The sequence below is a fragment of the Somniosus microcephalus genome, chromosome 2, assembly GCF_052327205.1.
Source record: "Somniosus microcephalus isolate GS21.2 chromosome 2, FLI_Smic_1.0, whole genome shotgun sequence".
In the NCBI taxonomy this organism is placed as follows: Eukaryota; Metazoa; Chordata; class Chondrichthyes; order Squaliformes; family Somniosidae; genus Somniosus; species Somniosus microcephalus.
This window is the reverse complement of record NC_140988.1, coordinates 7084048-7109315: the sequence shown is the minus strand read 5'-3', so window position 1 is coordinate 7109315 and position 25268 is coordinate 7084048. Positions and strand designations below refer to the sequence as shown.

At 48.0% G+C, this 25268-nt stretch overlaps 1 protein-coding gene across 2 annotated transcripts in view; it reads left to right on the top strand.

The window, feature by feature from the left end:
- Positions 1-25268, top strand: part of LOC147122524 (putative E3 ubiquitin-protein ligase HERC4) — a 128611-nt gene that overhangs the window by 69606 nt on the left and 33737 nt on the right. For both annotated transcript variants that reach the window (XM_086006225.1, XM_086006216.1), the window contains exons 9-15: positions 1312-1388; positions 5475-5599; positions 8216-8275; positions 11447-11552; positions 13652-13844; positions 17048-17205; positions 20016-20102. In XM_086006225.1, the coding sequence (XP_085862351.1) occupies positions 1312-1388; positions 5475-5599; positions 8216-8275; positions 11447-11552; positions 13652-13844; positions 17048-17205; positions 20016-20102 (806 nt within the window). The remainder of the gene's footprint in view (positions 1-1311; positions 1389-5474; positions 5600-8215; positions 8276-11446; positions 11553-13651; positions 13845-17047; positions 17206-20015; positions 20103-25268) is intronic.

The following is a 25268-nucleotide window of genomic DNA, read 5'->3' as shown; positions in this document are numbered from 1 at the left end:
TGGGCGTCACTGGCAAGGCCAGCATTTATTGCCCATCCCTAGTTGCCCCTTGAGAAGGTGGTGGTGAGCCGCCTTCTTGAACCGCTGTAGTCCGTGTGGTGAAGGTGCTCCCACAGTGCTGTTAGGGAGGGAGTTCCAGGATTTTGACCCAGCGACGATGAAGGAACGGCGATATATTTCCAAGTCAGGATGGTGTGTAACTTGGAGAGGAACTTGGAGGTGATGGTGTTCCCATGCGCCTGCTGCCCTTGTTCTTCTAGGTGGAAGAGGTCACGGGTTTGGGAGGTGCTGCTGAAAAAGCCTTGGCGAGTTGCTGCAGTGCATTTGTAGATGGTACACACTGCAGTCACGGTGCGCCGGTGGTGGAGGGAGTGAATGTTTAAGGTGGTGGATGGGGTGCCAATCAAGCGGGCTGCTTTGTCCTGGATGGTGTCAAGTATCTTGAGTGTTGTTGGAGCTGCACTCATCCAGGCAAGTGGAGAGTATTCCATCGCACTCCTGACTTGTGCCTTGTAGATGGTGGAAAGGCTTTGGGGAGTCAGGAGGTGAGACACTCGCCGCAGAATACCCAGCCTCTGACCTGCTCTTGTTGCCAGGATAGGGCTATGAGTCACTCGACTGTTGGAGGGGCAGTACTGAGGCAGCACTGCACTGTCGGAGGGGCAGTACTGAGGGAGTGCTGCACTGTCGGTGGGGCAGTACTGCGGGAGCACTGCACTGTCGGAAGTGCCGTCTTTCAGATGAGACGTTAAACCGAGGCCCCATTTGCCCTCTCAGGTGGATGTAAAAGATCCCGTGCACTATTCCGATGAAGAGCAGGGGAGTTCTCCCCAGTGTCTTGTCAATATTTATCCCTTAAGCAATATCGTTAAAAACAGATTATCGCATTGCTGTTTGTGGGAGCTTGCTGTGCGCCAATTGGCTGCTGTTTGCACATTCTCCCCGTGTTTGCGTGGGTTTCCTCCGGGTGCTCCGGTTTCCTCCCACAGTCCAAAGATGTGCGGGTTAGGTTGATTGGCTATGATAAATTGACCCTTAGTGTTAGGGGGATTAAATACGTGGGGTTACGGGGATAAGGTGAGATATGTGCTGGTGTAGGGGTTACAGGGATCGGGTGGGATATATGTCGGTGCAGGCTCGATGGGCCAAAATGGCCTCTATCTGCACTGTGGGGTTTCTGTGATTCTGTGATTACAACAGTGACCACACTTCAAAAAGCGTTGAATTGTCTGTAAAGTGCTTTGGGACATCCTGAGGTTGTGAGAAGCGTTGTATAAACGCAAGTCTTTCTTTCTTTCTTGTTCTTCACAGATTGTCTAATCCAACCAGCTGTCAGACGAATTTTTGCAGGAGCTAACCAAGGCTTTGCATTGTGTATTGGTGACGTGGTAGGAAATTTAGAATATTTTAATACCTTTCACTGTTTTATTTTCCTCTGCAAGTGTTGTCTGTGCTATCTCATAGAATCAGAAAATCAGAGAATGGTTACAGCACAGGAGGAGGCCATTCGGCCCGTCGAGCCCGTGCCGGCTCTCTGCAAGAGCACTTCAGCTCGTCCCACTCCCCCACCCTTTCCCTGTAGCCCTGCAAACTTTTTTCCTTCAGGTACTTATCCAACTCCCTTTTGAAAGCCACAATTGAATCTGCCTCCACCACCCTCTCAGGCAGTGCATTCCAGATCCTAACCACTCGCTGCGTAAAAAAGTGTTTCCTCATGTCGCCTTTGGTTTTTTTGCCAATCACCTTAAATCTGTGTCCTCTGGTTCTCAACCCTTCCACCAATGGGAACAGTTTCTCTCTATCTACTCTGTCTAGACCCCTCATGATTTTGAACACCTCGATCAAATCTCCTCTCAATCTTCTCTGCTCTAAAGGAGAACAACCCCAGCTTCTCCAGTCTATCCATGTAACTGAAGTCCCTCACCCCTGGAATCATTCTCGTAAATCTTTTCTGCACCCTCTCTTAGGCCTTCACAATACTCCAGTTGAGGCCGAACCAGTGTTTTATAAAGGTTCACCATAACTTCCTTTGTACTCTGTGCCTCTATTCATGAAGCCCAGGATCCCGTATGCTTCTTTAACCACTTTCTCAACCTGCCCTGCCACCTTCAACGATTTGCGCACATATACCCCCAGGTCCCTCTGTTCCTGCACCCCCTTTAGAATTGTACCCTTTAGTTTAGTTTATCTGTAACCAGTTTCTCAGTACAGTTCTGGAAAAGCTTCCTGCACCCTCAGTGTCGTGCTTCCCACGCCCCTTGCCTTTCCGTTACCAGGTTCAGATGGAGTGCAGCACCCAATTATAGTCAAACCAAAGCCAGCTGTTAGTTTAAAGCCCCCCTGCAGAGACTTGAGCTCGTAATCTGGGCTCAGAGGTCTGAATGAATGTAACTGAACTGCAATGGGTAATCTTTAAGAATGTGCGTGCTCCCAGCATGCTCCCCAGAAGCGCCTATCGGAAAATCATCTGCATGTCCCCCACGATTATTATTATTGATCATTTTAATCCATTAAACTTAATAGATGGACAAACCATGGAACTGGGTGCTTACAATTTACCGTATGCATTCCCTAGAGGCAAGGCTCCAAGTTCAGAAAGTTTACCCTCAAATATAAACCCACATCTTAACATTCAATAGAACGTCTTTTTGGTACAACTAGCAAGCTGGACCATCCCACCGAACTGAGGTGAATAAAATGTCGTGCTGAATGTCTTTGAACTCGAACAGCCTTTAAATGAATCCAGAAACTGACAGTGAAATCACTTGTGTCCAAGTTGCACACTACCGCTAATCTCCTGTTTGTGATGCTGCTCACCAGCCACTCTAATCGACTACAGAGAATCATAGAAATTGACGGCACAGAAGGAGGCCATTCGACCCATCGTGTCCGTGCTGGCCAACAAAGAGCTCTCCAGCCTAATCCCACTTTCCAGCTCTCGGTCCGTAGCCCTGTAGGTTACGGCACTTCAAGCGCACGTCCAAGTACTTTTTAAATGTGATGAGGGTTTCTGCCTCTACCACCCTTTCAGGCAGTGAGTTCCAGACCCCCACCACCCTCTGGGTGAAAAAAGTTCTCCTCAACTCCCCTCTAATCCTTCTACCAATTACTTTAAATCTCTGCCCCCTGGTTATTGACTCTTCTGCTAAGGAAAATAGGTTCTCCCTATCCACTCTATCTAGGCTCCTCATAATTTTATACACCTCAATTAAATCTCCCCTCAGCCTCCTCTGTTCCAAAGAAAACAACCCCGGCCTATCCAATCTTTCCTCATAGCTAAAATTCTCCAGTCCTGGAAACATCCTAATAAATCTCCTCTGCACCCTCTCTAGTGCAATCACATCCTTCCTGTAATGTGGTGACCAGAACTGCACGCAGTGCTCTAGCTGAGGCCTAACTCGTGTTTTATACAGTTCAAGCATAACCTCCCTGCTCTTCTATTCTATGCCTCGGATACTAAAGGCAAGTATCCCGTATGCCTTCTTGACCACCTTATCTACCTGTCCTGCTACCTTCAGGGATCTGTGGACATGCACTCCAAAGTCCCTCTGATCCTCTACACTTCTCAGTGTCCTACCATTTATAGTGTATTCCTTTGCCTTGTTAGCCCTCCCCAAATGCATTACCTCACACTTCTCCGGATTTAATTCCATTTGCCACTGTTCTGCCCGCCTGACCAGTGCATTGATATATTCCTCCAGTCTACAGCTTTCTTCCTCACTGCCAACCACACGGCCAATTTTTGTATCATCTGCAAACTTCTTAATCATACTTCCTACATTGAAGTCTAAATCATTGATACATACCACAGAAAGAAAGGGACCCAGTACTGAGCCCTGCGGAACCCCACTGGAAACAGCCTTCTTGACACAAAAACACCCTTTGACCATTACCCTCTGCTTCCTGCCTCTGAGCCAGTTTTGGATCCAACTTGCCACTTTCCCTTGGATCCCATGGACTTTTACTTTTCTGACCAGTCTGCCATGTGGGACCTTATCAAAAGCCATCAATTGCTCCACCCTCATCAACCCCCCCTTGTTACCTCCTCAAAAATTTTTAAAGTTATGTTAAACAACAACAACAACTTGTATTTATACGGCACCTTTAACGTAGTGAAACGTCCCAAGGCGCTTCACAGGAGCGATTATCAAACAAACTTTGACAACGATTCACATAAGGAAATATTAGGACAGGTGACCAAAAGTCTGGTCAAAGAGGTTGGTTTTAAGGGCCGTCTTAAAGGAGGAGAGAGAGGTAGAGAGGTGGAGAGGTTTGGGGAGGGAATTCCAGAACTTAGGGCCCAGGCAACAGAAGGCACGGCCACCAATGGTGGAGCAATTAAAATAAGTGATGCGCAAGAGGCCAGAATTGGAGGAGCGCAGAGATTTCGGGGGATTGTAGGGCTGGAGGACATTACTGTATATATATATATACTCCATTATATTTAGAGCAATAATATTTAACAGTTCAAAATAATTATTTTCAAGCCTTACCATCTATTTTTGTTTATATTTACCAACGAGACTTGCCTGAAAGGAAGAGGTTTAGAATTTGTGATAAATGCTCCCTTAGACAGCCACTGTTGGTGTCACTAGTGACCCATGGATGTTTTGACGATTAGCATTGACCTGCCTGGAGCTGTTTTCCACAGATCTCAGCGGCCCAGACCTTGCTGGAGCGGGAGATCTCGTGGCGTGCCCCGTTAGTTAGACTTTCTCCCCACACCCTTCAGCTCGAAAGCAATTTTGTGCCGCAGTTTGCCGATAGTGCGAGCTGATAACGGGGCGGCAAGGGGCAACAGGGCATCGGGGACCTGGGTGAACGACGGGACCAACAGTCTGTCTCCTCAACCAATGAAATTTAACGATTGAGAAAGAAACAGAGAAGCGACTGAGAAGGAAATCGGGTGAATTAGAGTCAAATCAGGTCCAAAAAGAGACATAAAGAGAGGGAAAGAAAGATTGTATTAAGAGAGAGAAAAAAAGAGACAGGAAGAAAAAGTAAGAAAAAGATCTCTAAGAACAATTTACAACCTGCAGGAATGAGGTTCCACAGTCTTAATTGTTCCCTTTCTGGACCAGAGAGGTTGAGTGGCATTGCAGGAACATAAATCTCAACATTAAAAAAGGGTCCTTACGCAGTTAAGCACCAGCCCTAACTTTCTGCGACCCGTTTAATCGGTAATTAATGCACGAAAGCAGCAATTTCATGAAATTCACGGGGAGGTTGAGGGCGAGCTGCCGTTTGCGCGAGGCTAACAGCGGAGGGGCGCGAACCGTCCAGCAACTCGTGGGGATCCGCAACTCACGGGTGTATCGCTCCCCTCGCCGCAAGTTGCCGGGCGGTTTGTGCATTAATAATGGTGAGCGCCGATAAACTTGCTTTTATTTTGCCAGCAAATTCTGGGCCAGTGTCTCATGTCAGTGTTCTGCCAAATAAAGTACAATCCTTGATCTACTTTTTTTTAATTGTAGGCTTCAGTTTCTCCTGCAGCTCAATCTTCATTCATTCCTATGAAGAGAATTGCCACAGCTGAAGATTCTCTATTGAACAAATGGAGTGCGACAGATGATGAGAAACTGTGGGAGAACGTAAAAGAGTAAGTGTGTCTTTCTTTTTGTGTTAACAACGTTAGCTTTGATTTTCATTGTTTTGAATGAGAATTAGGTAAATGTCAGAGTAGAGAACCCCAATACAATGTGACTTGTAGCAAAGCACAAATACTGCGGATGCTGGAAATCTGCAAAAGACAAATGGGGGAAAAATTCGGTTGGTTAGCGCCTCCCGTTAGCGCCTCGGGGGGGGCGCTAACGGGGGCGCTAGGAACTTAGCGCCCGGGTGCGGCGATTTTAGCACCGCTTGCGAAATTGACCAGTCGTTTTGCGGCAGCACTAAACACTACCGCCACGATCTCCTGCGCCCGCAGATCATGACGTCGGTTGAGCGTGCAACGCCCCGGACCGGATATTGAGCTGCGCCCCCTGCCTTAGCGCCTGCCGCTAGGAACGACAGGTAGAGGGGAACATTTACAATTCGGGAAGGAGCGCTATTTAAAGGCTGGCACTTCCTGCCTTTTCTTGTCGGTAAAATTTTTGGAAGACGCAGGTTGAGAGGGAGCGAGACGTCTGGAAAGATTTAACGCTGCCCTAAGGAGTTTGGCCATCAGCACCATTTTTGAGGTTCCTAAGCGCCGAGCTCTTTCCCTGGGCCTATCCATTAGTGCTTCCAACACAATTGCTTTCGAGGTCTCTCCAGGCTGAGATTCAAGGCTGCAATGAGCAGGGTGCGGCTGGCCAGCAAGATGGCCCCTCCCCTTTAAGAACTGGACGGCGCCAGTCTGTCTGGCTTCCATGGTAATGGACATCGCCTGAGCTTTGGTAGCGTTCTGATGTAGCGCCTCGCTCCCTGACGTTAGCGCCTTAAGAGAGGTGTGTAGCGCCTGATTTAGCGCTCAAATCACCTCCAGGGGTGATAGAGGCGAATTTTGCAGTCGGAGGCGATAATTAGCACCAGGCGCTAAACTTTGCGCCCGGCCGACATTAGCGCCCCCAAAATGGGTGATACCCAATTTTCCCCCCAATGCATTTGCAACCATCTTCAGCCAGAAATGCCGAGTGGATGCTCCATATCGGCCTCCTCCTGCAGTCCCCACCATCACAGAAGCCAGTTTCCAGCCAATTCGATTCACTCCACGTGATATCAAGAAATGGCTGAGCGCACTGGATACAGCAAAGGCTATGGGCCCCGATAACATCCTGGCTGTCGTGCTGAAGACTTGTGCTCCAGAACTAGCTGCGCCTCTAGCCAAGCTGTTCCAGTACAGCTACAACACTGGCATCTATCCGACAATGTGGAAAACTGCCCAGGTATGCCCTGTCCACAAAAAGCAGGACAAATCCAATCTGGCCTTTTACTGCTCCATCGGTCTACTCTCAATCATCAGCAAAATGATGGAAGGTGTCGTTGACAGTACTATCAAGCAGTACTTACTCACCAATAACCTGCTCGCTGATGCCAAGTTTGGGTCAAAATCCTGGAACTCCCTCCCTAACAGCGCTGTGGGAGCACCTTCACCACACGGACTGCAGCGGTTCAAGAAGGTGGCTCACCACCACCTTCCCAAGGGCAACTAGGGATGGGCAATAAATGTTGGCCTTGCCAGCGACGCCCACATCCCAGGAATTAATAACAAAAAACACAGAAAAATGCTGGAAATGCTCAGCAGGTCAGGCAGCAACTGTGGAGAGAGAAACAGAGTTAACGTTTCAGGTCGATGACCTTTCGTCAGAACTGGACGATGTTTAGAGATTTAACAGATTTTAAGCAAGTCTGGAGCCAGGGAAAGAGGAGCATGGAAAGGACAAAAGGGAATGTCTGTGATAGAGTGGAGGGCGGGAGAGAATAAAGGACAAAACCATGAGGCAAAAGGAGATGGTGATGGGACAAGTAAAGAAACAAAAGATGGGTCTAGAGGAGGTGTAAAGGGGAATATCAGCATATCAGAGGAGGAGGGAAAATCTGGCAAAGAGGAGAAGGATCCCACGTCCCGGGAATGTGGTGGAGAAAGGTGAGGAGACCCCAGGGGTGTGGCCCAACCCCCCCACCCCCGGCCATGTACCGATAGGGGACCCCCCCAGCACCAGCCCACACCACCCCCCCGGCCGTGAACCAGTAGGGGATCCCCACCCCCAGCCCACACCCCCCAGCCCCACCCCCCACCCCCAGCACGAGCTCACAAACCCCCAGCACCAGCCCACACCCCCCACACCCACACTCCCCAGCCCACACCCCCACCCCCCACCCCCAGCCCCACCCCCCACCCCCACCCCAGCCCACACCCCCCACCCCCACCCCCAGCCCCAGCACAAGCTCACAAACCCCCAGCACCAGCCCACACTCCCCACCCCCACCCCAGCCCACACCCCCCACCCCCACCCCCAGCCCACACTCCCCACCCCCAGCCCACACCCCCCACCCCCACCCCCAGCCCACACCCCTACTCACACCTCCATCGAGGATGGGCAAGAGACCAGAATTGGAGGAGCGCAGAGATCTCGGATGGTTGTAGAGCTGGAAAGAAGGTAGAAAATTGGGGAAACAAAATTCTACTCTTTTTAATTTCATATTTTAAGTTTACCGCTCTTTAATTAAAGGAGTAAACTGCGCTGCAATCTTAGGATATTCTTAAAAATGATGTTGTTTAATTTTTCTACAGGGACATCGATCATATCTTTTCTTCTGCAGCTTCCCTGAATGGAAGCTTCCTGGAAACAAGGCAAGTTCAAAGTGTACAGTGAGACTGATTTCGGGGAGGGTGGGTGTGGAGAGAGAGACCTGTGGTTCGGAGGGTGAGAACAATCAGATCAATGCTGTAATTTCACACTCCCAAAGTGGAGTCGAGGTCAAAGAGAGCAAGGGTCGTCGCTAGGGCTACAATATCGGTGTCGCTCCCCCAACCTGTGCTCTGTTCAAGCCTGGGATACTGCGTCCAGTCCTGGCCCCGCACCTCAGGGAGGCGTTGGAGAGCGCAGATTCACCAGAATGATACCGGGGCTCAAAGGGTTAAATTATGAGGACAGGCTAGGCTTGTATTCCCTCGAGTATAGAAGTTTAAGGGGTGATCTAATTGAGGTGTTAAGGTGTACCGTGGCTGCAGTGTGTACCATCTACAAAATGCACTGCAACAACTCGCCAAGACTTCTTCGGCAGCACCTCCCAAACCCGCCACCTCTTCCACCTAGAAGGCAGCAGGTGCATGGGAACACCACCACCTCCAAGTTACCCTCCAAGTCACACACCATTCTGACTTGGAAATATATCGGCCGATCATCGTCGTTGGGTCAAAATCCTGGAACTCCCTCCCTAACAGCACTGTGGGAGCACCTTCACCACACGGACTGCAGCGGTTCAAGAAGGCGGCTCACCACCACCTTCTCAAGGGCAGCTAGGGATGGGCAATAAATGCTGGCCTTGCCGGCGACGCCCACATCCCATGAACGAATAAAAAAAAAGATGATTAAAGGAGTCGATCGGGTCGATAGAGAGAAACTATTTCCTCTGGTGGGGGGAGTCCAGAACAAGGGGACAGGACCTTAAAATTAGAGCCAGGCCGTTCAGGGGTGATGTCGGGAAGCACTTCTTCACACAAAGGGGAGTGGAAATCTGGAACTCTCTCCCCCCAAAAGCTGTTGAGGCTGGAGGTCAATTGAAAATTTCAAACCTGAGATTGATAGATTTTTGTTGGGTAAGAGTATTAAGGGTTACGGAACCAAGGCGGGTGGATGGAGTTAAGATACAGATCAGCCGTGATCTTACTGAATGGCGGAACAGGCTCGAGGTTCCTCCTCCTCTTCCTACGTTCCCTATTGAAAGGATGAAATTACTAAATTTACCCTCATGTCTTTGGAGTTGCAAGGGCCTATTTGAAATGCAGTTGGCTCCGGACCATCTGTGTTCTAGGAAGTCTGGTGGAGAAATTGAAACGTAGAAACATAGAAGATAGCAGCAGGAGTAGGCCATTCGGCCCCTCGAGCCTGCTCCACCATTCAATGAGATCATGGCTGATCATCCAAATTCAGTATCCTGTCCCTGCCTTCTCCCCATATCCCTTGATTCCTTTAGCCTTAAGAAATATATCTAACTCCTTCTTAAATATATTTAATGTATTGGCCACAACTGCCTTTTGTGGTAGAGAATTCCACAGGTTCACCACTCTCTGGGTGAAGAAATTCCTCCTCATCTCTGTCCTAAATGGCTTACCCCTTATCCTTAAACTGTGACCTCTGGTTCTGGACTCCCCCGACCATCGGGAACATCCTTCCTGCATCTAGTCTGTCCAGTCCTGTCAGAATTTTATAAGTTTCAATGAGATCCCCTCTCATTCTTCTAAACTCCAGCGAGTATAAGCCCAATCGACCCAATCTCTCCTCATACGTCATTCCTGCCATCCCATTGAACTGTGCTGCGTCTGTTTTCCGGGAGCAGATTGGGGCCAAAAAGCACCAGTGTCACGGTGTTATCTCCCGCACTCCACTCCAGACACACCTCTGACCCCAAATTGGTGACCTCATGATTTCCCAAACGCTTCACAGCCAACTTTCAAAGTGCGGTCACTGTTGTGATGTAGGAAACGCAGCAGCCAATCTGCGCGCAGCGAGATCCCACAAACAGCAACGTGATAAATGACCAGATAATCTGGGTTTTTTTTAGTGATGTTGGTTGCAGGAAAAATATTGGCCCCAGGACCCTCTCCCGCTGCTCTTCTTCGAAATAGTGCCACGGGAACTTTTACGTCCAGCTGAGAGGGCCGACGGGATTCAGTTTCACGTCTCCTCCGAAAGATGGCACCTCCGACAGTGCAGCGCTCCCTCAGTATCACTCTGGGAGAGTCGGCCTGGGTTTTGTGCTCCAGTCTCTGGAGTGGGACTTGAACCCACGACCTTCTAGACTCAGAGGCGAGACAGTGTTGCCCACTGAGCCGCGGCTGACACCTGAGTCATCGTGGGAGTCCTTCACGTGAATTCTGGCAGTCAGCTGAGAGTGATTTTTCTGACTTGTGCTGCTGGTGGGGTCAGGCACCTCCGCACAAAATCTATCTTAATATATCAATTTATTTTCTCTCTCACACATGGCAGCTGTTGGTCATCCTGCCATCGCCATTTACACTTCATCTAGAGTCATCTTTTGTTTCTTAACTTGTCCCATTACCTCTCCTTTCGCCTTGCACCATCATCTCTTTTGTCATTTAATCTCTCCGGCCTTTCACCCTATCACAGACCTTCCCTTTGTTCTTTCCTCCCCTCCCCTCTCTCCCAGCCCCTACTGTTATGTATTGTGTGTTCTCCTCCCACCTGTGGTGACGCTGTCACAGCAGATAAATGGTTGGGTGTTCTCTTGGTTAAGTTTAGCTCTCTTTGTAGTCAGGGTTTGAGGCAGTCTACCTCTACCCTTGGTTAGTGAGTGCATTGAAAGTAACTTACCTGTTGAGCAATAATGTGGACCTTTCATTTAAGAGGGGAGGAATATGTTATGTATTGTGTGTTCTCCTCCCACCTGTGGTGGCGCTGTCACAGCAGGTAAATGGTTGGGTGTTCTCTTGGTTAAGTTTAGCTCTCTTTATTCAGAACTTTCCAGAACTTCCTGTCCTTCCTGAATAAAGCACTTTATGTTTGAATCTCTGAGTTCTGAGTTCTAATTGTGTCTAGGTAGAAAGGTACAGACACAACACCTACACTTGCTTAACAACCTGTTACATCTCTAACTTTTTCCAGTTCTGAGGAAGGATCATCGACCAGAAACGTTAACTCTGTTTCTCTCTCTCTCTCCACAGACGCTGCCTTGACCTGCTGAGTATTTCCAGCATCCGCAGTGTTTTTTTGATTTTGTGTTAATACATCAACCGTTGTGTAAAGTTGACACTTGTTTTACTGTTGTTTTTTTGGAACAGCGAGGGTAGCCATTTCAAAACCAGCAGAGCGGCCTCAGGAATTGACATGTCAGCGGTGAGCCTGTGGTTTGAGAAATTGGGGAAAAATCCCACACTTTTACAAGAGGTAATGTTGGCGATTACACCAGTCGGATTCTGGATGATGTGCTAGAAGGGGAACAACTTGCGGGGCGATGGGGAAAGAGCGGCGGCGCAAATTAAAGGGCAGGTGCCAGGCGGACATTTTTATTTGGAGCCACCTGCCAGCTCCTGCCCCCACCCTCTGGCCTCCTCCTGCGGGGTGCCGGCCGCGATCGCTCCGACCGGCGCGCCTCTTGAGTGCTGGGCTCTTTTGCCAGCACCCCGCTCCCTGGGTGGTCCAGCAGGGCCCCGGTGCGCGCTAGGCTAGGCCCCTCCCCTTTAATCAGGGGAGGAAGGCCTGTAATACCCGTGGCGCTAAGCTAGTCAATGGGAGCGCCCCAAGGGGGAGGGGGAGGGGGAGCGATTCCGGTAGTGCCCCGCCTGTACCCCCGGCGCTAACATTCAACTTCCAGCACAGAGGTGCGAGCTTGTTCGGGGTGCAAAAAGTAGCCAAAAATTATCCCCCTAAGTCTTTTGAACTTAGAGCAGAGTGGGTTAAGAGCAGATTTATTGCACCGGTGGTGGAGGGAGTGAATATTTAAGGTGGTGGATGGGGCGCCAATCAAGGGGGCTGCTTTGTCCTGGATGGTGTCGAGCTTCTCGAGTGTTGTTGGAGCTGCACTCATCCAGGCAAGTGGAGAGTATTCCATCACACTCCTGAGTTGTGCCTTGAGAGGCTCCTGTTGCTGAACGCATTGGGAACTCGGGCGTAACTCTCTGACAATGTTCCATCCACAAAGACATAAAGCTCCCCTCCCCCCACCACCGTGTTTCGGTTTGTTCACAGGATATTAAACCACATAAACAGAATTATTGCACCGATCTGGTCAATTTCAGCTGCTTAAATCGAGTTTGATTCAAATAGCAACTGGAAATTGGAAATACCCTCAACAGAGTGGGAGAAATAGTGTGAGCAGGCCTCGGTGTGTTCAGGACTCACTGTGAACGCCCTCAGTTTGTTCAGGCCTCAGGTCTCTGTGTGTTCAGGCCTCACTGTGAGCGGGCCTCAGGCCTCAGTGTGTTCAGTCCTCAGTGTGAACAGGCCTTAGTTTGTTCAGGCCTCACTGTGAGCGGGCCTCAGGCCTCAGTATGTTCAGGCCTCACTGTGAGCAGGCCTCAGGCCTCATTGTGTTCAGTCCTCGGTGTGAACAGGCCTCAGGCCGCAATGTGCCCAGGCCTCAGGTCTCGGGTCTCAGTGTGTTCAGGTCTCAGTGTGAACAGGCCTCAGTTTGTTCAGGCCTCAGTGTGTTCAGGCCTCAGGTCTCTGTGTGTTCAGGCCTCACTGTGAGCAGGCCTCAGGCCTCAGTGTGTTCAGCCCTCATGTGAGCAGGCCTCATTGTGCTCAGGACTCAGTGTGTTCAGACCTCAGGCCTCAGTGTGTCCAGGCCTCAATGTAGGTAGGCCTCTGCCAATGCCACTCTTGAACCGGCCATTTGGAGTTATGTGAGAACAGTGCAGGTTGACAGTTCCTCAACTTTTCTTTCCCTCTGAGAAATGGCTTTCCTCTGTTCTTCCGGTTCTGCAGATAGCCCAGTTACAATTGAGAACTAACTTTGTGAGAGAACGCTGGGGAGACTCCTGGGGAGTTTTATTGCACTGGTATGGGATTAGACTACCCGTATAATAAGGGTTCTGTCTTGAAAACCCACAAATTCAAAATGTTGGAATCCTGAAAGAAATCCTGTACCTACAGCAATTTATTATTGGATTAACCTTCATCCTCACCTAGAACTCCCCCGCGAACTCTGCGTTCCTCCAATTCTGGCCTCTTGCGCATCCCTGATTTCCTTCACTCCACCATTGGTGGCCGTGCCTTCAGTCTTCAAGGCCCCAAAATCAGGAATTCCCTCCCTAAACCTCTCTGCCTCTCTCTCCTCCTTTAAGATGCTCCTTAAAACCGACCTCTTTGACCAAGCTTTTGGTCACCTGCCGTAATATCTCCTTATGTGGCTCGGTGTCAAATTTTGTCTGATAATCGCTCCTGTGAAGCACCTTGGGATGTTTTACTATGTTAAAGGTGTTATATGAATGCAAGTTGTTGTTGTTGATTATATATTAGTTACACACCAATTTTTTTTTCACTAGGTAACTAATGCTGTAGAGAATAATTTGATCCCTTCATTATCTAAATCTCCTGCTGGCGTGGAGGCTCTTCGGGTGTACCTTGTTCTGCCAGAGCTCATAGACGTCCAGACAGAGCAAAACAACATGGTGAAGCTTACAAGTCTTCTGAGTACAGCTATCGTGGCACACGAGGAAAGCCAACTGGAGATCCTTGGTAAGAAATGATCCTAAATTTACATACACCCCGGAACCAATGACCAGATTCTAATACAAAAGCAAAACACCGCGGGTGCTGGTATATCTGAAATAGAAACAGAAAATGCTGGAAACACTCAACAGGTCAGGCAGCATCTGTGGAAAGAGAAAAACAGAGTTAATCAGGTCGATGACCTTTCATCAGAACTGGAAGAAATTAAGAGATTTAACCGTTAATAAGTTAGCACTGAACCATTTACAGCTCCTCTAGACCCATCTTATATTTCTTTACTTGTCCCATTACCATCTCCTCTTGCCTCGCACCATCATCCCTTTTGTCATTTACTCACTCCTGCCTTCCGCCCTATCACAGACTTTCCCTTTTGTTCTTCCCTCTCTCCCCACCCCCCCACCCGGCCTCTGTACTTGCTTATAAACTGTTAAATGTGCCTTTGGACCCTCTCCTTAACTATCTCCAATTTTCCCCTTTTTCTCTTCGACTCGATGACTACTGTTTTTCCCCCCTCAATGTAAAGCGCTTTGAGATAGAAACATAGAAGATAGGAGCAGGAGTAGGCCATTCAGCCCCTCGAGCCTGCTCCGCCATTTAATGAGATCATGGCTGATCATCCAAATTCAGTACCCTGTCCCTGCTTTCTCCCCATATCCCTTGATCCCTTTAGCCTTAAGAAATATATCTAACTCCTTCTTGAATATATTTAATGAATTGGCCTCAACTGCCTTCTGTGGTAGAGAATTCCACAGGTTCACCACTCTCTGGGTGAAGAAATTCCTCCTCATCTCTGTCCTAAATGGCCTACCCCTTATCCTTAGACTGTGACCCCTGGTTCGGGACTCCCCGGCCATCAGGAACATCCTTCCTGCATCTAGTCTGTCTAGTCCTGTTAGAATTTTATAAGTTTCAATGAGATCCCCTCTCATTCTTCTAAACTCCAGCGAGTATAAGCCCAATCGACCCAATCTCTCCTCATACGTCATTCCTGCCATCCCAGGCATCAGTCTGGGAGATATCTCCCTGTGTGTGAGGAGTGCTCTCGGAATCAAAGTTGTTTTTTGTTGTAGATTACTATAGCGCAGAAGAGCTCTCCACTTGGTCCCATTCCATTGCCCTTTTCCCTCTACCCTTTGGCATTTTTCTTTTTTTTTTAAAGTGTCGGATTGTGTCAGTGTTTGGCATTCTTGCTTGTGAGTCAGTTGGTTGTGGGTTCCAGCCACACTCCGATCTAGGCTGACACCTCAGTGCAGTACTGAAGGAGAGCTGCAGTGTTGGAGGTACAAAAAGATCCCACGGCATTTTTTTCAAAGAAGGGCCTGGAATTTTCCTGTTCTCTTCGGCCAAACTTCATACCTCATGTGGGTGGGTGATACACGGGTACGGTAGCATAGTGGTTATGTTACTGGGCCAGTAATTAATGATCCTGGAAACGTGAGTTCAAATCCCACCACAAGTAGCTGAGGAATTTAAATTCAATTAATTAAATAAATCTGGAATCAAAAACTAGCATCAGAAATGAAACTACCAGATTGTCATAAAAACCCATCTGGTTCACTTGTGTGCTTTAGTGGAAGGAAATCTGCTGTCCTTACCCGGTCTGGCCTATATGTGACTCCAGACCCACAGCAATGTGGTTGACTCTTAACTGCCCTCTGCAGTTCAAGAAGGCGGATCACCACCACCTTCTCGAGGGCAATTAGGGATGGGCAATAAATGCTGGCCTTGCCAGCGACGCCCACATTCCAGGAACGAATATTTAAAAAAATCTCTAACTTTCTCCAGTTCTGACGAAATGTCATTGACCTGAAACGTAGGGCTGGATTTTGTCAATGGGGAGCTTTTGGAGGCGGGACTCCCACTTTTTGGGTTGTAGTCTCGCCTCCATCGACTTGTGGCCAACCCACGCTATTTTCCCTTGATTGACCTTGTTAAGCCCGCCCAGTGGGCTCAGCAGGCCAATTAAGGGACACCTGGTTACTGGTGACATCAGCGATTGACATTTCATCTGTCAAGAGCTTTTGACAGATGAAAAATCAGCGTTTGACAGCTCTGTGAAGCTGTCAAACACTGACGATCTGTCTTCTAACTTGAGTCCTTCTACTCAGACTCAGTTAGAGATCTCTCCAGACCAGAAAGCAGAGGCTGCAGCTTTTGACAGTTCAGCGGCCATTCTGCTTTCTGTGCCGGTGAGATGAGGGACTCCCGAGAACTGAAGGAAGGAAGCCTGCAGGAGAAAGTAAAGGTAAGTAAAACTTATTAAAACACTTTACACTTACCTCACACACTAACCTCTGCACACATGCACCCATCACTCACCTGCACAACGGACATCTCGACCCCTCCAACCCCTTCAGACCGACGGTCCGCCTCGCTAACTTGGCGTGGTTCGGAGCCGTCGGGAAGCCCACACTTCAGGGCTAAAAATAGGGATTAGGCTAAAAAACTGCCTGTTAACTACCTGTTAACAGGCAGCTAATTGGCACTAATCCCCTTCCCACCTCGGGGAGGTGGCTCCCAGCACAGGCCGGGTACCCGCCTCCTGGGAAACTGGCACGGAAGCGGGTTGGGGGGCGGGATGGGTTCCTGCCCCCCGATTCTGCAATTTTCCCACCATCCCGCCTCCAAACCCGCCTCCTCGGGGCTTGGAATATCGAGCCCATTAACTCTGTTTCTCTCTCCACAGATGCTGCCTGACCTGCCGAGTGTTTCCAGCATTTTCTGTTTAATATTTTCAGATTTCCAGCATCTGCCTTTGTATGGGCAACACATTCTGCCAGTTTACCACCCAAACGCTTGAAAGTGAGAATTACCCTTCACATTTTTCTACATTTGAACTGCGCCTGCCCATCCTGCTATAGCCTCCTGCCGTCTTTATCCATTTGTCGCAACCCACCACAGCCCTCCCCCACCCCCACCCCCAATTTGGTGTAGTCAGCAACCTTCAATATCATTCCCCTAAATTTCTCAGCCCTGCAGAGTATGATAGCGAAATAGGCTACAAAATCCAGCCAAGAATCTCATTCTCCAGCATTGACCGTTACCTTGATGAGCACCAAATTCAACCAAAAAAATAAATAAATTCAGAATCCCCAGTAATAAATAAAGCAAATTTCTGCTTCAGTGATGTGTTTAATTCTTAAGATGAATCAAAATGAGACTTATTTTATTTTAATTTTTTTTTTGCTTCTCCCTCAACTATTGACCAGAATCTTGGTGGAGTAACCTCAATGAATTTTTCTTCAAGAAACTTGTGGCAATGTATAAAAGTGTGTCTCACCGGCTTCTGCGGGAGAGCTCCAGTGAGCCAAAGGAATTTCCCGACAAACTGTGCAATTGTTTAAATATTTTGCAAAGACTTTACAAGGTAAGCTCGACTGTGGTAAGTGTCCTGACCTGATCTGCGTCCGTCTAAAATATAAAACTATTGGAGTGATTAGATGCTGAGAGACTGTTTCCCCTGGCTGGGGAGCCTAGAACCAGGGGTCACAGTCTCAGAATAAGGGGTCGGCCATTTAAGACTGAGACGAGGAGGAATTTCTTCACTCAGAGGGCGGTGAATCTTTGGAATTCTCTGCCCCAGAGGGCTGTGGAGGCTCAGTCGTTGAGTATATTCAAGGCTGAGATAGAAAGATTTTTGGACTCTCGGGGAATCAAGGGATATGGGGATCGGGCGGGAAAGTGGAGTTGGGGTCGAAGATCAACCATGATCTTATTGAATGGCGGAGCAGGCTCGAGGGGCCGAGTGGCCGACTCCTGCTCCTAATTCTTATGTTCTTGTGTTCTTAACTACCTGGAATCATCTAAGTGTCTCATTCACAAATGAAACATTTTGGAATCTTCATCAAGCTTAAGAAGTGATTTCACTTCATTAGCACCCGGGCTCCTTTGGAAAAATGAGCATCTCAATTCAATTTTATTTGCCATATGTAACCAGTACAAGTACAATTACAATGGAATGCTTACTCCCCGTGGGGACACGTCAGCTATTCTTACAGCGCCGTGTTCAGAAAGTCAATACAATGGCTTCCAGTGGCAGTGGGAGCACGATGTCCCTCAGCCGCTCCGTCCTCCTCGTCACCGCGGCCTCCTCTCCGGTCGCTGCGGCCTCCACCTCACCATCACCGGCTCCACGGTCCGACGGCCCGGGGCCTGCTTCTCCCTCTCACGGTTCGGCCTCTGGCCGCCATGCTCGGCTCCCCTCCTCCCAGTCGGAATGCCTTCCCGCCAAGGAACTGCCGGCCGACGTGTTCCAGCGGGTTGTCGTGGCTGCTGCTGCTGCTCACCGCGCTGCGCTGCCTCTGCCCACCGCGCTGCGCTGCCTCTGCTCACCGCACTGCGCTGCTGCTGCTCACCGCGCTGCACTGCCTCTGCCCGAGCAACACCTGTAAATATTCCACAGTTGAGAAGAAACTTACATTGTAAACTGTGTACAATTTTGGCCTCCTTACCTAAGGAAGGATACACTTGCCTTAGAGGGCGTGCAACGAAGGTTCACTAGATTCTGTTATTTTTCTTCGTTCCTGGGATGTGGGCGTCGCTGGCAAGGCCGGCATTTCTTGCCCATCCCTAGTTGCTCTTGAGAAGGTGGTGGTGAGCCACCTTCTTGAACCGCTGCAGTCCGTGTGGTGAAGGTGCTCCCACAGTGCTGTTAGGGAGGGAGTTCCAGGATTTTGACCCAGCGACGATGAAGGAACGGCCGATATATTTCCAAGTCAGAATGGTGTGTAAATTGGAGGGGAACTTGGAGGTGGTGGTGTTCCCATGCGCCTGCTCTCCTTGTCCTTCTAGGTGGTAGAGGTCGTGGATTTGGGAGTTGCTGCAGTGCATCTTGCAGATGGTACACACTGAAGCCATGGTTCATCGGTGGTGGAGGGAGTGAATGTTTAAGGTGGTGGATGGGGTGCCAATCAAGCGGCTTGCTTTGTCCTGGATGGTGTTGAGCTTCTTGAGTGTTGTTGGAGCTGCATTCATCCAGGCAAGTGGAGAGTATTCCATCACACTCCTGACTTGTGCCTTGTAGATGGTGGAAAGGCTTTGAGAAGTCAGAAGGTGAGACACTTGCCACAGAATACCCATCCTCTGACCTGCTCTTGTAGCCACAGTATTTATGTGGCTGGTCCTGTTATGTTTCTGGTCAATGGTGTCCCCCAGGATGTTGATGGTGGGAGATTTGATGATGGTAATGCTGTTGAATGTGGTGGTGTTTAGACTGGAATGGGGGGGATTGTCCCATGAGGAGAGATTGAGTAGACTCCACCTCTATTCCCAGGAGTTTAGAAGAATGAGAAGTGATCTCATTGAAACTATAAAATTCTTAAGGGGCTTGAAAGGGTAAATGCAGGGAAGCTGTTTCCCCCTGGCTGGGGAGTCTAGAACCAGGGGTCACAGTCTCAGAATAAGGGGTCGGCCATTTATGCCTTTCACGACTTCAGGACATCCCAAAGCATTTCACGGCCAATGAAGTACTCTTTTGAAGTGTAGTCGTTGTTGTAATTTAGGAAACGCGGCAGCCAATTTGCACACAGCAAGCTCCCACAAACTGCAATGAAATAAAGGAGCAGGTATTCTGTTTCAGTGATGTTGGTTGAGGGATAAATGTTGGCCCAAGACACCGGGGAGAACTCCCCTGCTTTTCTTCGAAATAGTGTCGCAGTGTACAATTTAAAAAAATATATTGCTTATTTAATTAGTGCTGGCAGTTTACAACATACTTTGCGCAACTCTCGTTAAAGAGGATTAAATACAGCTCGTGGAATCGATGTGGTGCTGGGTTATAGATCCTCGATAGAAACATAGAAGATAGGAGCAGGAGTAGGCCATTCGGCCCTTCGAGCCTGTTCCGCCATTTAATGAGATCATGGCTGATCATCCAAATTCAGTACCCTGTCCCTGCTTTCTCCCCATATCCCTTGATCCCTTTAGCCTTAAGAAATATATCTAACTCCTTCTTGAATATATTTAATGAATTGGCCTCAACTGCCTTGTGTGGTAGAGAATTCCACAGGTTCATCACTCTCTGGGTGAAGAAATTCCTCCTCATCTCTGTCCTAGATAGATCTGTTGCAAGGCTGTTTTAAGATAAGCTTGTACTAAACTCTGCAAAGGTTATTTAACATGTTAATAAACAGCATAAAGTTTTGTACCAAATTACGTTTCAATCAATTCTGTCCACAGATAAATTCAACCGCAAGTGTTAAAATCCAGGAGAACAATTTCTACATATCTCCAGCAGAGGTCTTTGGTGGTCTGCCCATCTCCTGTGTAAGTTCAAAAAATTGGTGATCAAGTATTTTGTTTGGATCCCATCTTTATGACTGCAATGATCACTTGCATTTATATAGCGCCTTTAACATAGTAAAACGTCCCAAGGCGCTTCACAGGAGCGATCATCAAACGAAGTTTGACACCGAGCCACATAAGGAGATATTAGGACAGGTGACCAAAGGCTTGGTCAATGAGGTAGGTTTGAAGAAGCGTCTTAAAGGAGGAGAGAGAGGCGGAGAGTTTAGAAATTACTTACCTAGACTGGAGCCTCCAGGATCCCACCGTCTATGATTTATACCTTCTCTCCTGAGCAAGAAACAAGTCCAAATTCGGCGGTTCCTTCCTTACAAATGACATCATTGGAACCCGACTGCAATTCTAACTCAGGCCTGAGCGGAGAAACTGCTGCCACCTTCCCGCCAGGTTGAAGCAGGGCGGAAGAGGATCAACCCAAAAGTTCCTCTTTCTCTTGTGGGACCAGGTGGAGCAGGAGTACAATGAGAGCTTAGGCTACCCTTGCCTTGGTCTCCTACCCATCCTGGGAAGTGAGGAAGGAGCGCTGGGAGGAGTTGGTGGCTGGGCCAGTGCTAGGTGTGAGGCGGGAGTGGTGTTAGTGTGCGGTGTGCAGAGAGGGAAGGAAGATGTGAGAATGCTTGGAAGAGAGTTGCTGCCATGTGATGGAGGGAAGGGAATTATTGAGTGTGGTGAGGGAGAGGCGAAGGTGCTGTCGAGACAGCTGTTCTCTAATTCCTAGTTCTCTAAGATTCTCTAGTTCAGGGTACGAAAGGCCAAGGTTCATGCGAGACACTGTATTTATTTTACTAGGCGCTAAAGAATTTTAATTTGGCATTCAGGCACGACAGTTTCTGCCAGAAAGTAGGTAGTAGCTTCTCATACGACCTTGCTAGCGAGCACAACTCAGGAACGAAGGGGTGATCGGGTCCCTTGTCTTGGGCGATAAGGAGGTCCCTCACCTATACCATCTTGTGCAAACGTCACAGGTGGTGCTCCTGAAAATCCTTGCAGCTTGGGCTGTTTTATACGTTTCCTTCTTCCGCTCTCCCACTCAGCGTTATACCATATTTGGGCTTATTTTCAGTTCTAACACTAAAGAATTTCTTATCAGTTCCTCGGGCCTTTGTTTCTTACGATAGCAAAATACTGCGGACGCTGGAAATCCGAAGTAACAACAGAAAACGCTGGAAAAACTCAGCAGGCGAGGCAGCATCCGTGGAGAGAGAAACAGAGTCAACGTTTCAGGTCGAAGACCCTTCGTCAGAACTGGAAAAAAAGCAGGAAATGAAACAGATTTTGTTTCTTATCTCTGCAAGTGCCAGCATTGTTAGCAAGCGCCAACCTTGTACCTCACCAAGGCCCCAGCTAGTCTTGCTGACACATACTTTTCTCTCCAAACATCTGATTTTGGCTGTTGGCGGTTCCGTGTTCATATTTTTAACCAAATTCTGCTCTTTTATCAAGTTCCTTCCTTTATCCATCTCATGGAGCATTACCCTGACAGTTCTCACTCATAGAATCATAGAAATTTACAGCACAGAAGGAGGCCATTCGGCCCATCGTGTCTGTGCTGGCCGACAAAGAGCTCTCCAGCCTAATCCCACTTCCCAGCTCTTGGTCCGTAGCCCTGTAGGTTACGGCACTTCAAGTGCATATCCAAGTACTTTTTAAATGTGATGAGGGTTTCTGCCTCTCCCACCCTTTCAGGCAGTGAGTTCCAGACCCCCACCACCCTCTGGGTGAAAAAAATTCTCCTCAAATCCCCTCTAATCCTTCTACCCATTACTTTAAATCTCTGCCCCCTGGTTATTGACCTCTCTGCTAAGGGAAATAGGTCCTTCCTATCCACTCTATCTCGACCCCTCATAATTTTATACACCTCAATTAAATCTCCCCTCAGCCTCCTTTGTTCCAAAGAAAACAACCCCAGCCTCTCCAATCTTTCCTCGTAGCTAAAATTCCCCAGTCCAGGCAACATCCTGGTAAATCTCCTCTGCACCCCCTCTAGCACAATCACACCCTTCCTGTAATGTGGTGACCAGAACTGCACACAGCACTCTAGCTGAGGCCTAACTAGTGTTTTATACAGTTCAAGCATAACCTCCCTGCTCTTATATTCTATGCCTCGGATAATAAAGGAAAGTATCCCGTATGCTTTCTTGACCACCTTACCTACCTGTCCTGCTACCTTCAGGGATCTGTGGACATGCACTCCAAGGTCCCTTTGATCCTCTGCACTTCTCAGTGTCCTACCATTTAATGTGTATTCCCTTGCCTTGTTAGCCCTCCCCAAATGCATTACCTCACACTTCTCCAGATTGAATCCCATTTGCCACTGTTCTGCCCACCTGACCAGTCCATTGATATCTTCCTGCAGTCGACAGCTTTCTTCTTCATCATCAACCACACGACCAATTTTTTGTATCATCTGCAAACTTCTTAATCATACTTCCTACATTCAAGTCCAAATTATTTATATTTACCACAGAAAGCAAAGGACCCAGTACTGAGCCCTGCGGAACCCCACTGGAAACAGCCTTCCAGTCACAAAAACACCCTTCGACCATTACCCTTTGTTTCCTGCCACTGAGCCAATTTTAGATCAAACTTGACACTTTGCCTTGGATCCCATGGGCTTTTACTTTCGTGACCAGTCTGCCATGTGGGACCTTATCAAAAGCCTTGCTAAAATCCACATAGACTACATCAAACGCATTACCCTACATCAAACGCCTTGTTACCTCCTCAAAAAAATTCAATCAAGTTAGTCAGACACGACCTTCCCTTAACAAATCCATGCTGACACTCCATTGGCCTTTACTTAGTCCTTCTTACGTGTCAGTCATGGCTCAGTTGGTAGCACCCTTGCCTCTGAGTCAGAAGATCGTGGGCTCAAGTCCCACTCCAGAGACTTGAGCACAAAAATCCAGGCTGACGCTCCAGTGCAGTATTGAGGGAGTGCTGCACTGTCGGAGGTGCTGTCTTTCGGATGAGATGTTAAACCGAGGCCCCGTCTGCCCTCTCGGGTAGACATAAAATATACCACGGCACAATTTCGAAGAAGAACAAGGGTGTTCTCCCAAGCGTTCTGCTCAATGTTTATCCCTCAATCAAAGTAATTAAAACAGATTATCTGCTCATTATCACATTGCTGTCTGTGGGAGCTTGCTGTGTGCAAATTGGCTGCTGTGTTTCCCACATTACAACAGTGGCTACACTTCAAAATAGTACTTCATTGGCTGTAAAGCACTTTGGGATGTCCAGTGGTCATGAAAGGTGGCACCTTTAAAAGCAGGCACCAGAATAAGGTCTATATCAAAAAGTCCATAAACGGCAGTAGGTTCCTGTAAATATAGGGCACAACACCAAAAATTTGTACAACAAAGCTATGGCTCAGGAAAAGGAATGATAGGAAGTATCATCGGTGAGGTGTGACAAGACATGGAGCCCCACATCCCTGTCTAGCAATCTGTTCAAAGCTCTAAGCGTCATAAAACAGCTGATAGTGTTGAATGCAGTAGGAACTAGACCATAATAAGAGACACAACGGCCCGTATTTTCCGATCCCTATGGGTGGGTACGTGCTGTGTACACACCCGTAGGGACATCGGAAATGCCAGTTTCAAGCATGCGAACTGCACGCGCTGAAAACCGGCATTTCCAATCTGTCAAGAATCCTCTTGACAGATCATCTGCCTGCTCTGGAGAAGGGCCTTTGTGGGGGGGAGAGTTCCACTCTCTGCAGAACCTCCGCCCGCAGAAATCACTCATTTATAATTTTAAAATACTTTTAAAAAAGGTAAGTTTATTTTTAGTCCCGTAAAAAACTTTAATTATTTTTTTCAAAAAGTTAAATTTTTGTTTAAAATATTTAATTTAATGTAATTTTAATTCATTTTAAAAACGTGATGGTTTTTTTAAAATGTATTTAATGTTTTGATGTCTTTTTTCAGTGATCCCCATTCATACTTTTGACGGGTCTATCTGTCAAAAGTATGAAGAGAGATTCCCTTCTTTCATTGGCTCGCCTGGCCCACGTGATCCCAGGGACGCTTGCGAACCGCCTGCGTTCTGCGATACCTGGGCCCTGCATATTTCGACTGTGGAGAGGCCCCAGATCGGAAATGGCCGGACCTCGTGAGCCCTCAGGGAAATGGCGGAGACTTTGAACAAATATTTTGTATCGGTCTTCACGGTAGAAGACACTAAAAGCATCCCAATAATGGATAATCAAGGGGCTATTTGGGGTGGGGAAGGGAAACTTAAAACAATCACTATTACTAGAGAGAAAGTATTAGGCAAATTAATGGGACTAAAGGTGGACAAGTCCCCTGGACCCGATGGCCTGCATCCTAGAGTCTTAAAAGAGGTGGCTGCAGAGATAGTGAATGCATTGGTTGTAATCTACCAAATTCCCTGGATTCTGGAGAGGTCCCAGCGGACTGGAAAACCGCAAATGTAACGCCCCTATTTAAGAAAGGAGGGAGACAGAAAGCAGGCAACTATCGACCAGTTAGCCTAACATCTGTCATTGGGAAAATGCTGGAGTCCATCATTAAGGAAGTGGTAGCAAATCATAATATAGTCAAGCAGAGTCAGCACGGTTTTATGAAAAGGAAATCATGTTTGACAAATTTGCTGGAGTTCTTTGAGGATGTAACAAGCAGGGTGGATAAAGGGGAACCAGTAGATGTCGTGTATTTGGATTTCCAGAAGGCATTCGATAAGGTGCCACAATAAAAGGTCACTGCACAAGATAAAAGCTCACAGGATTGGGGGTAATATATTAGCATGGATAGAGGATTGGCTAACTAACAGAAAACAGAGAGTTGGGATAAATGGGTCATTTTCAGGTTGGCAAACTGTAACTAGTGGGGAGCCGCATGGATCAGTGCTGGGGCCTCAACTATTTACAATCTATATTAATGACTTGGATGAAGGGACCGAGTGTAATGTAGCCGAATTTGCTGATGATACAAAGATAGGTGGGAAAGCAAATTGTGTGGAGGACGCAAAGAATCTCCAAAGGGATATAGACAGGCTAAGTGAGTGGGCAAAAATCTGGCAGATGGAGTTTAATGTGGGAAAATGCGAGGTTATCCACTTTGGTAGGAAAAATAAAAAAGCTAATTATTATTTAAATGGAGA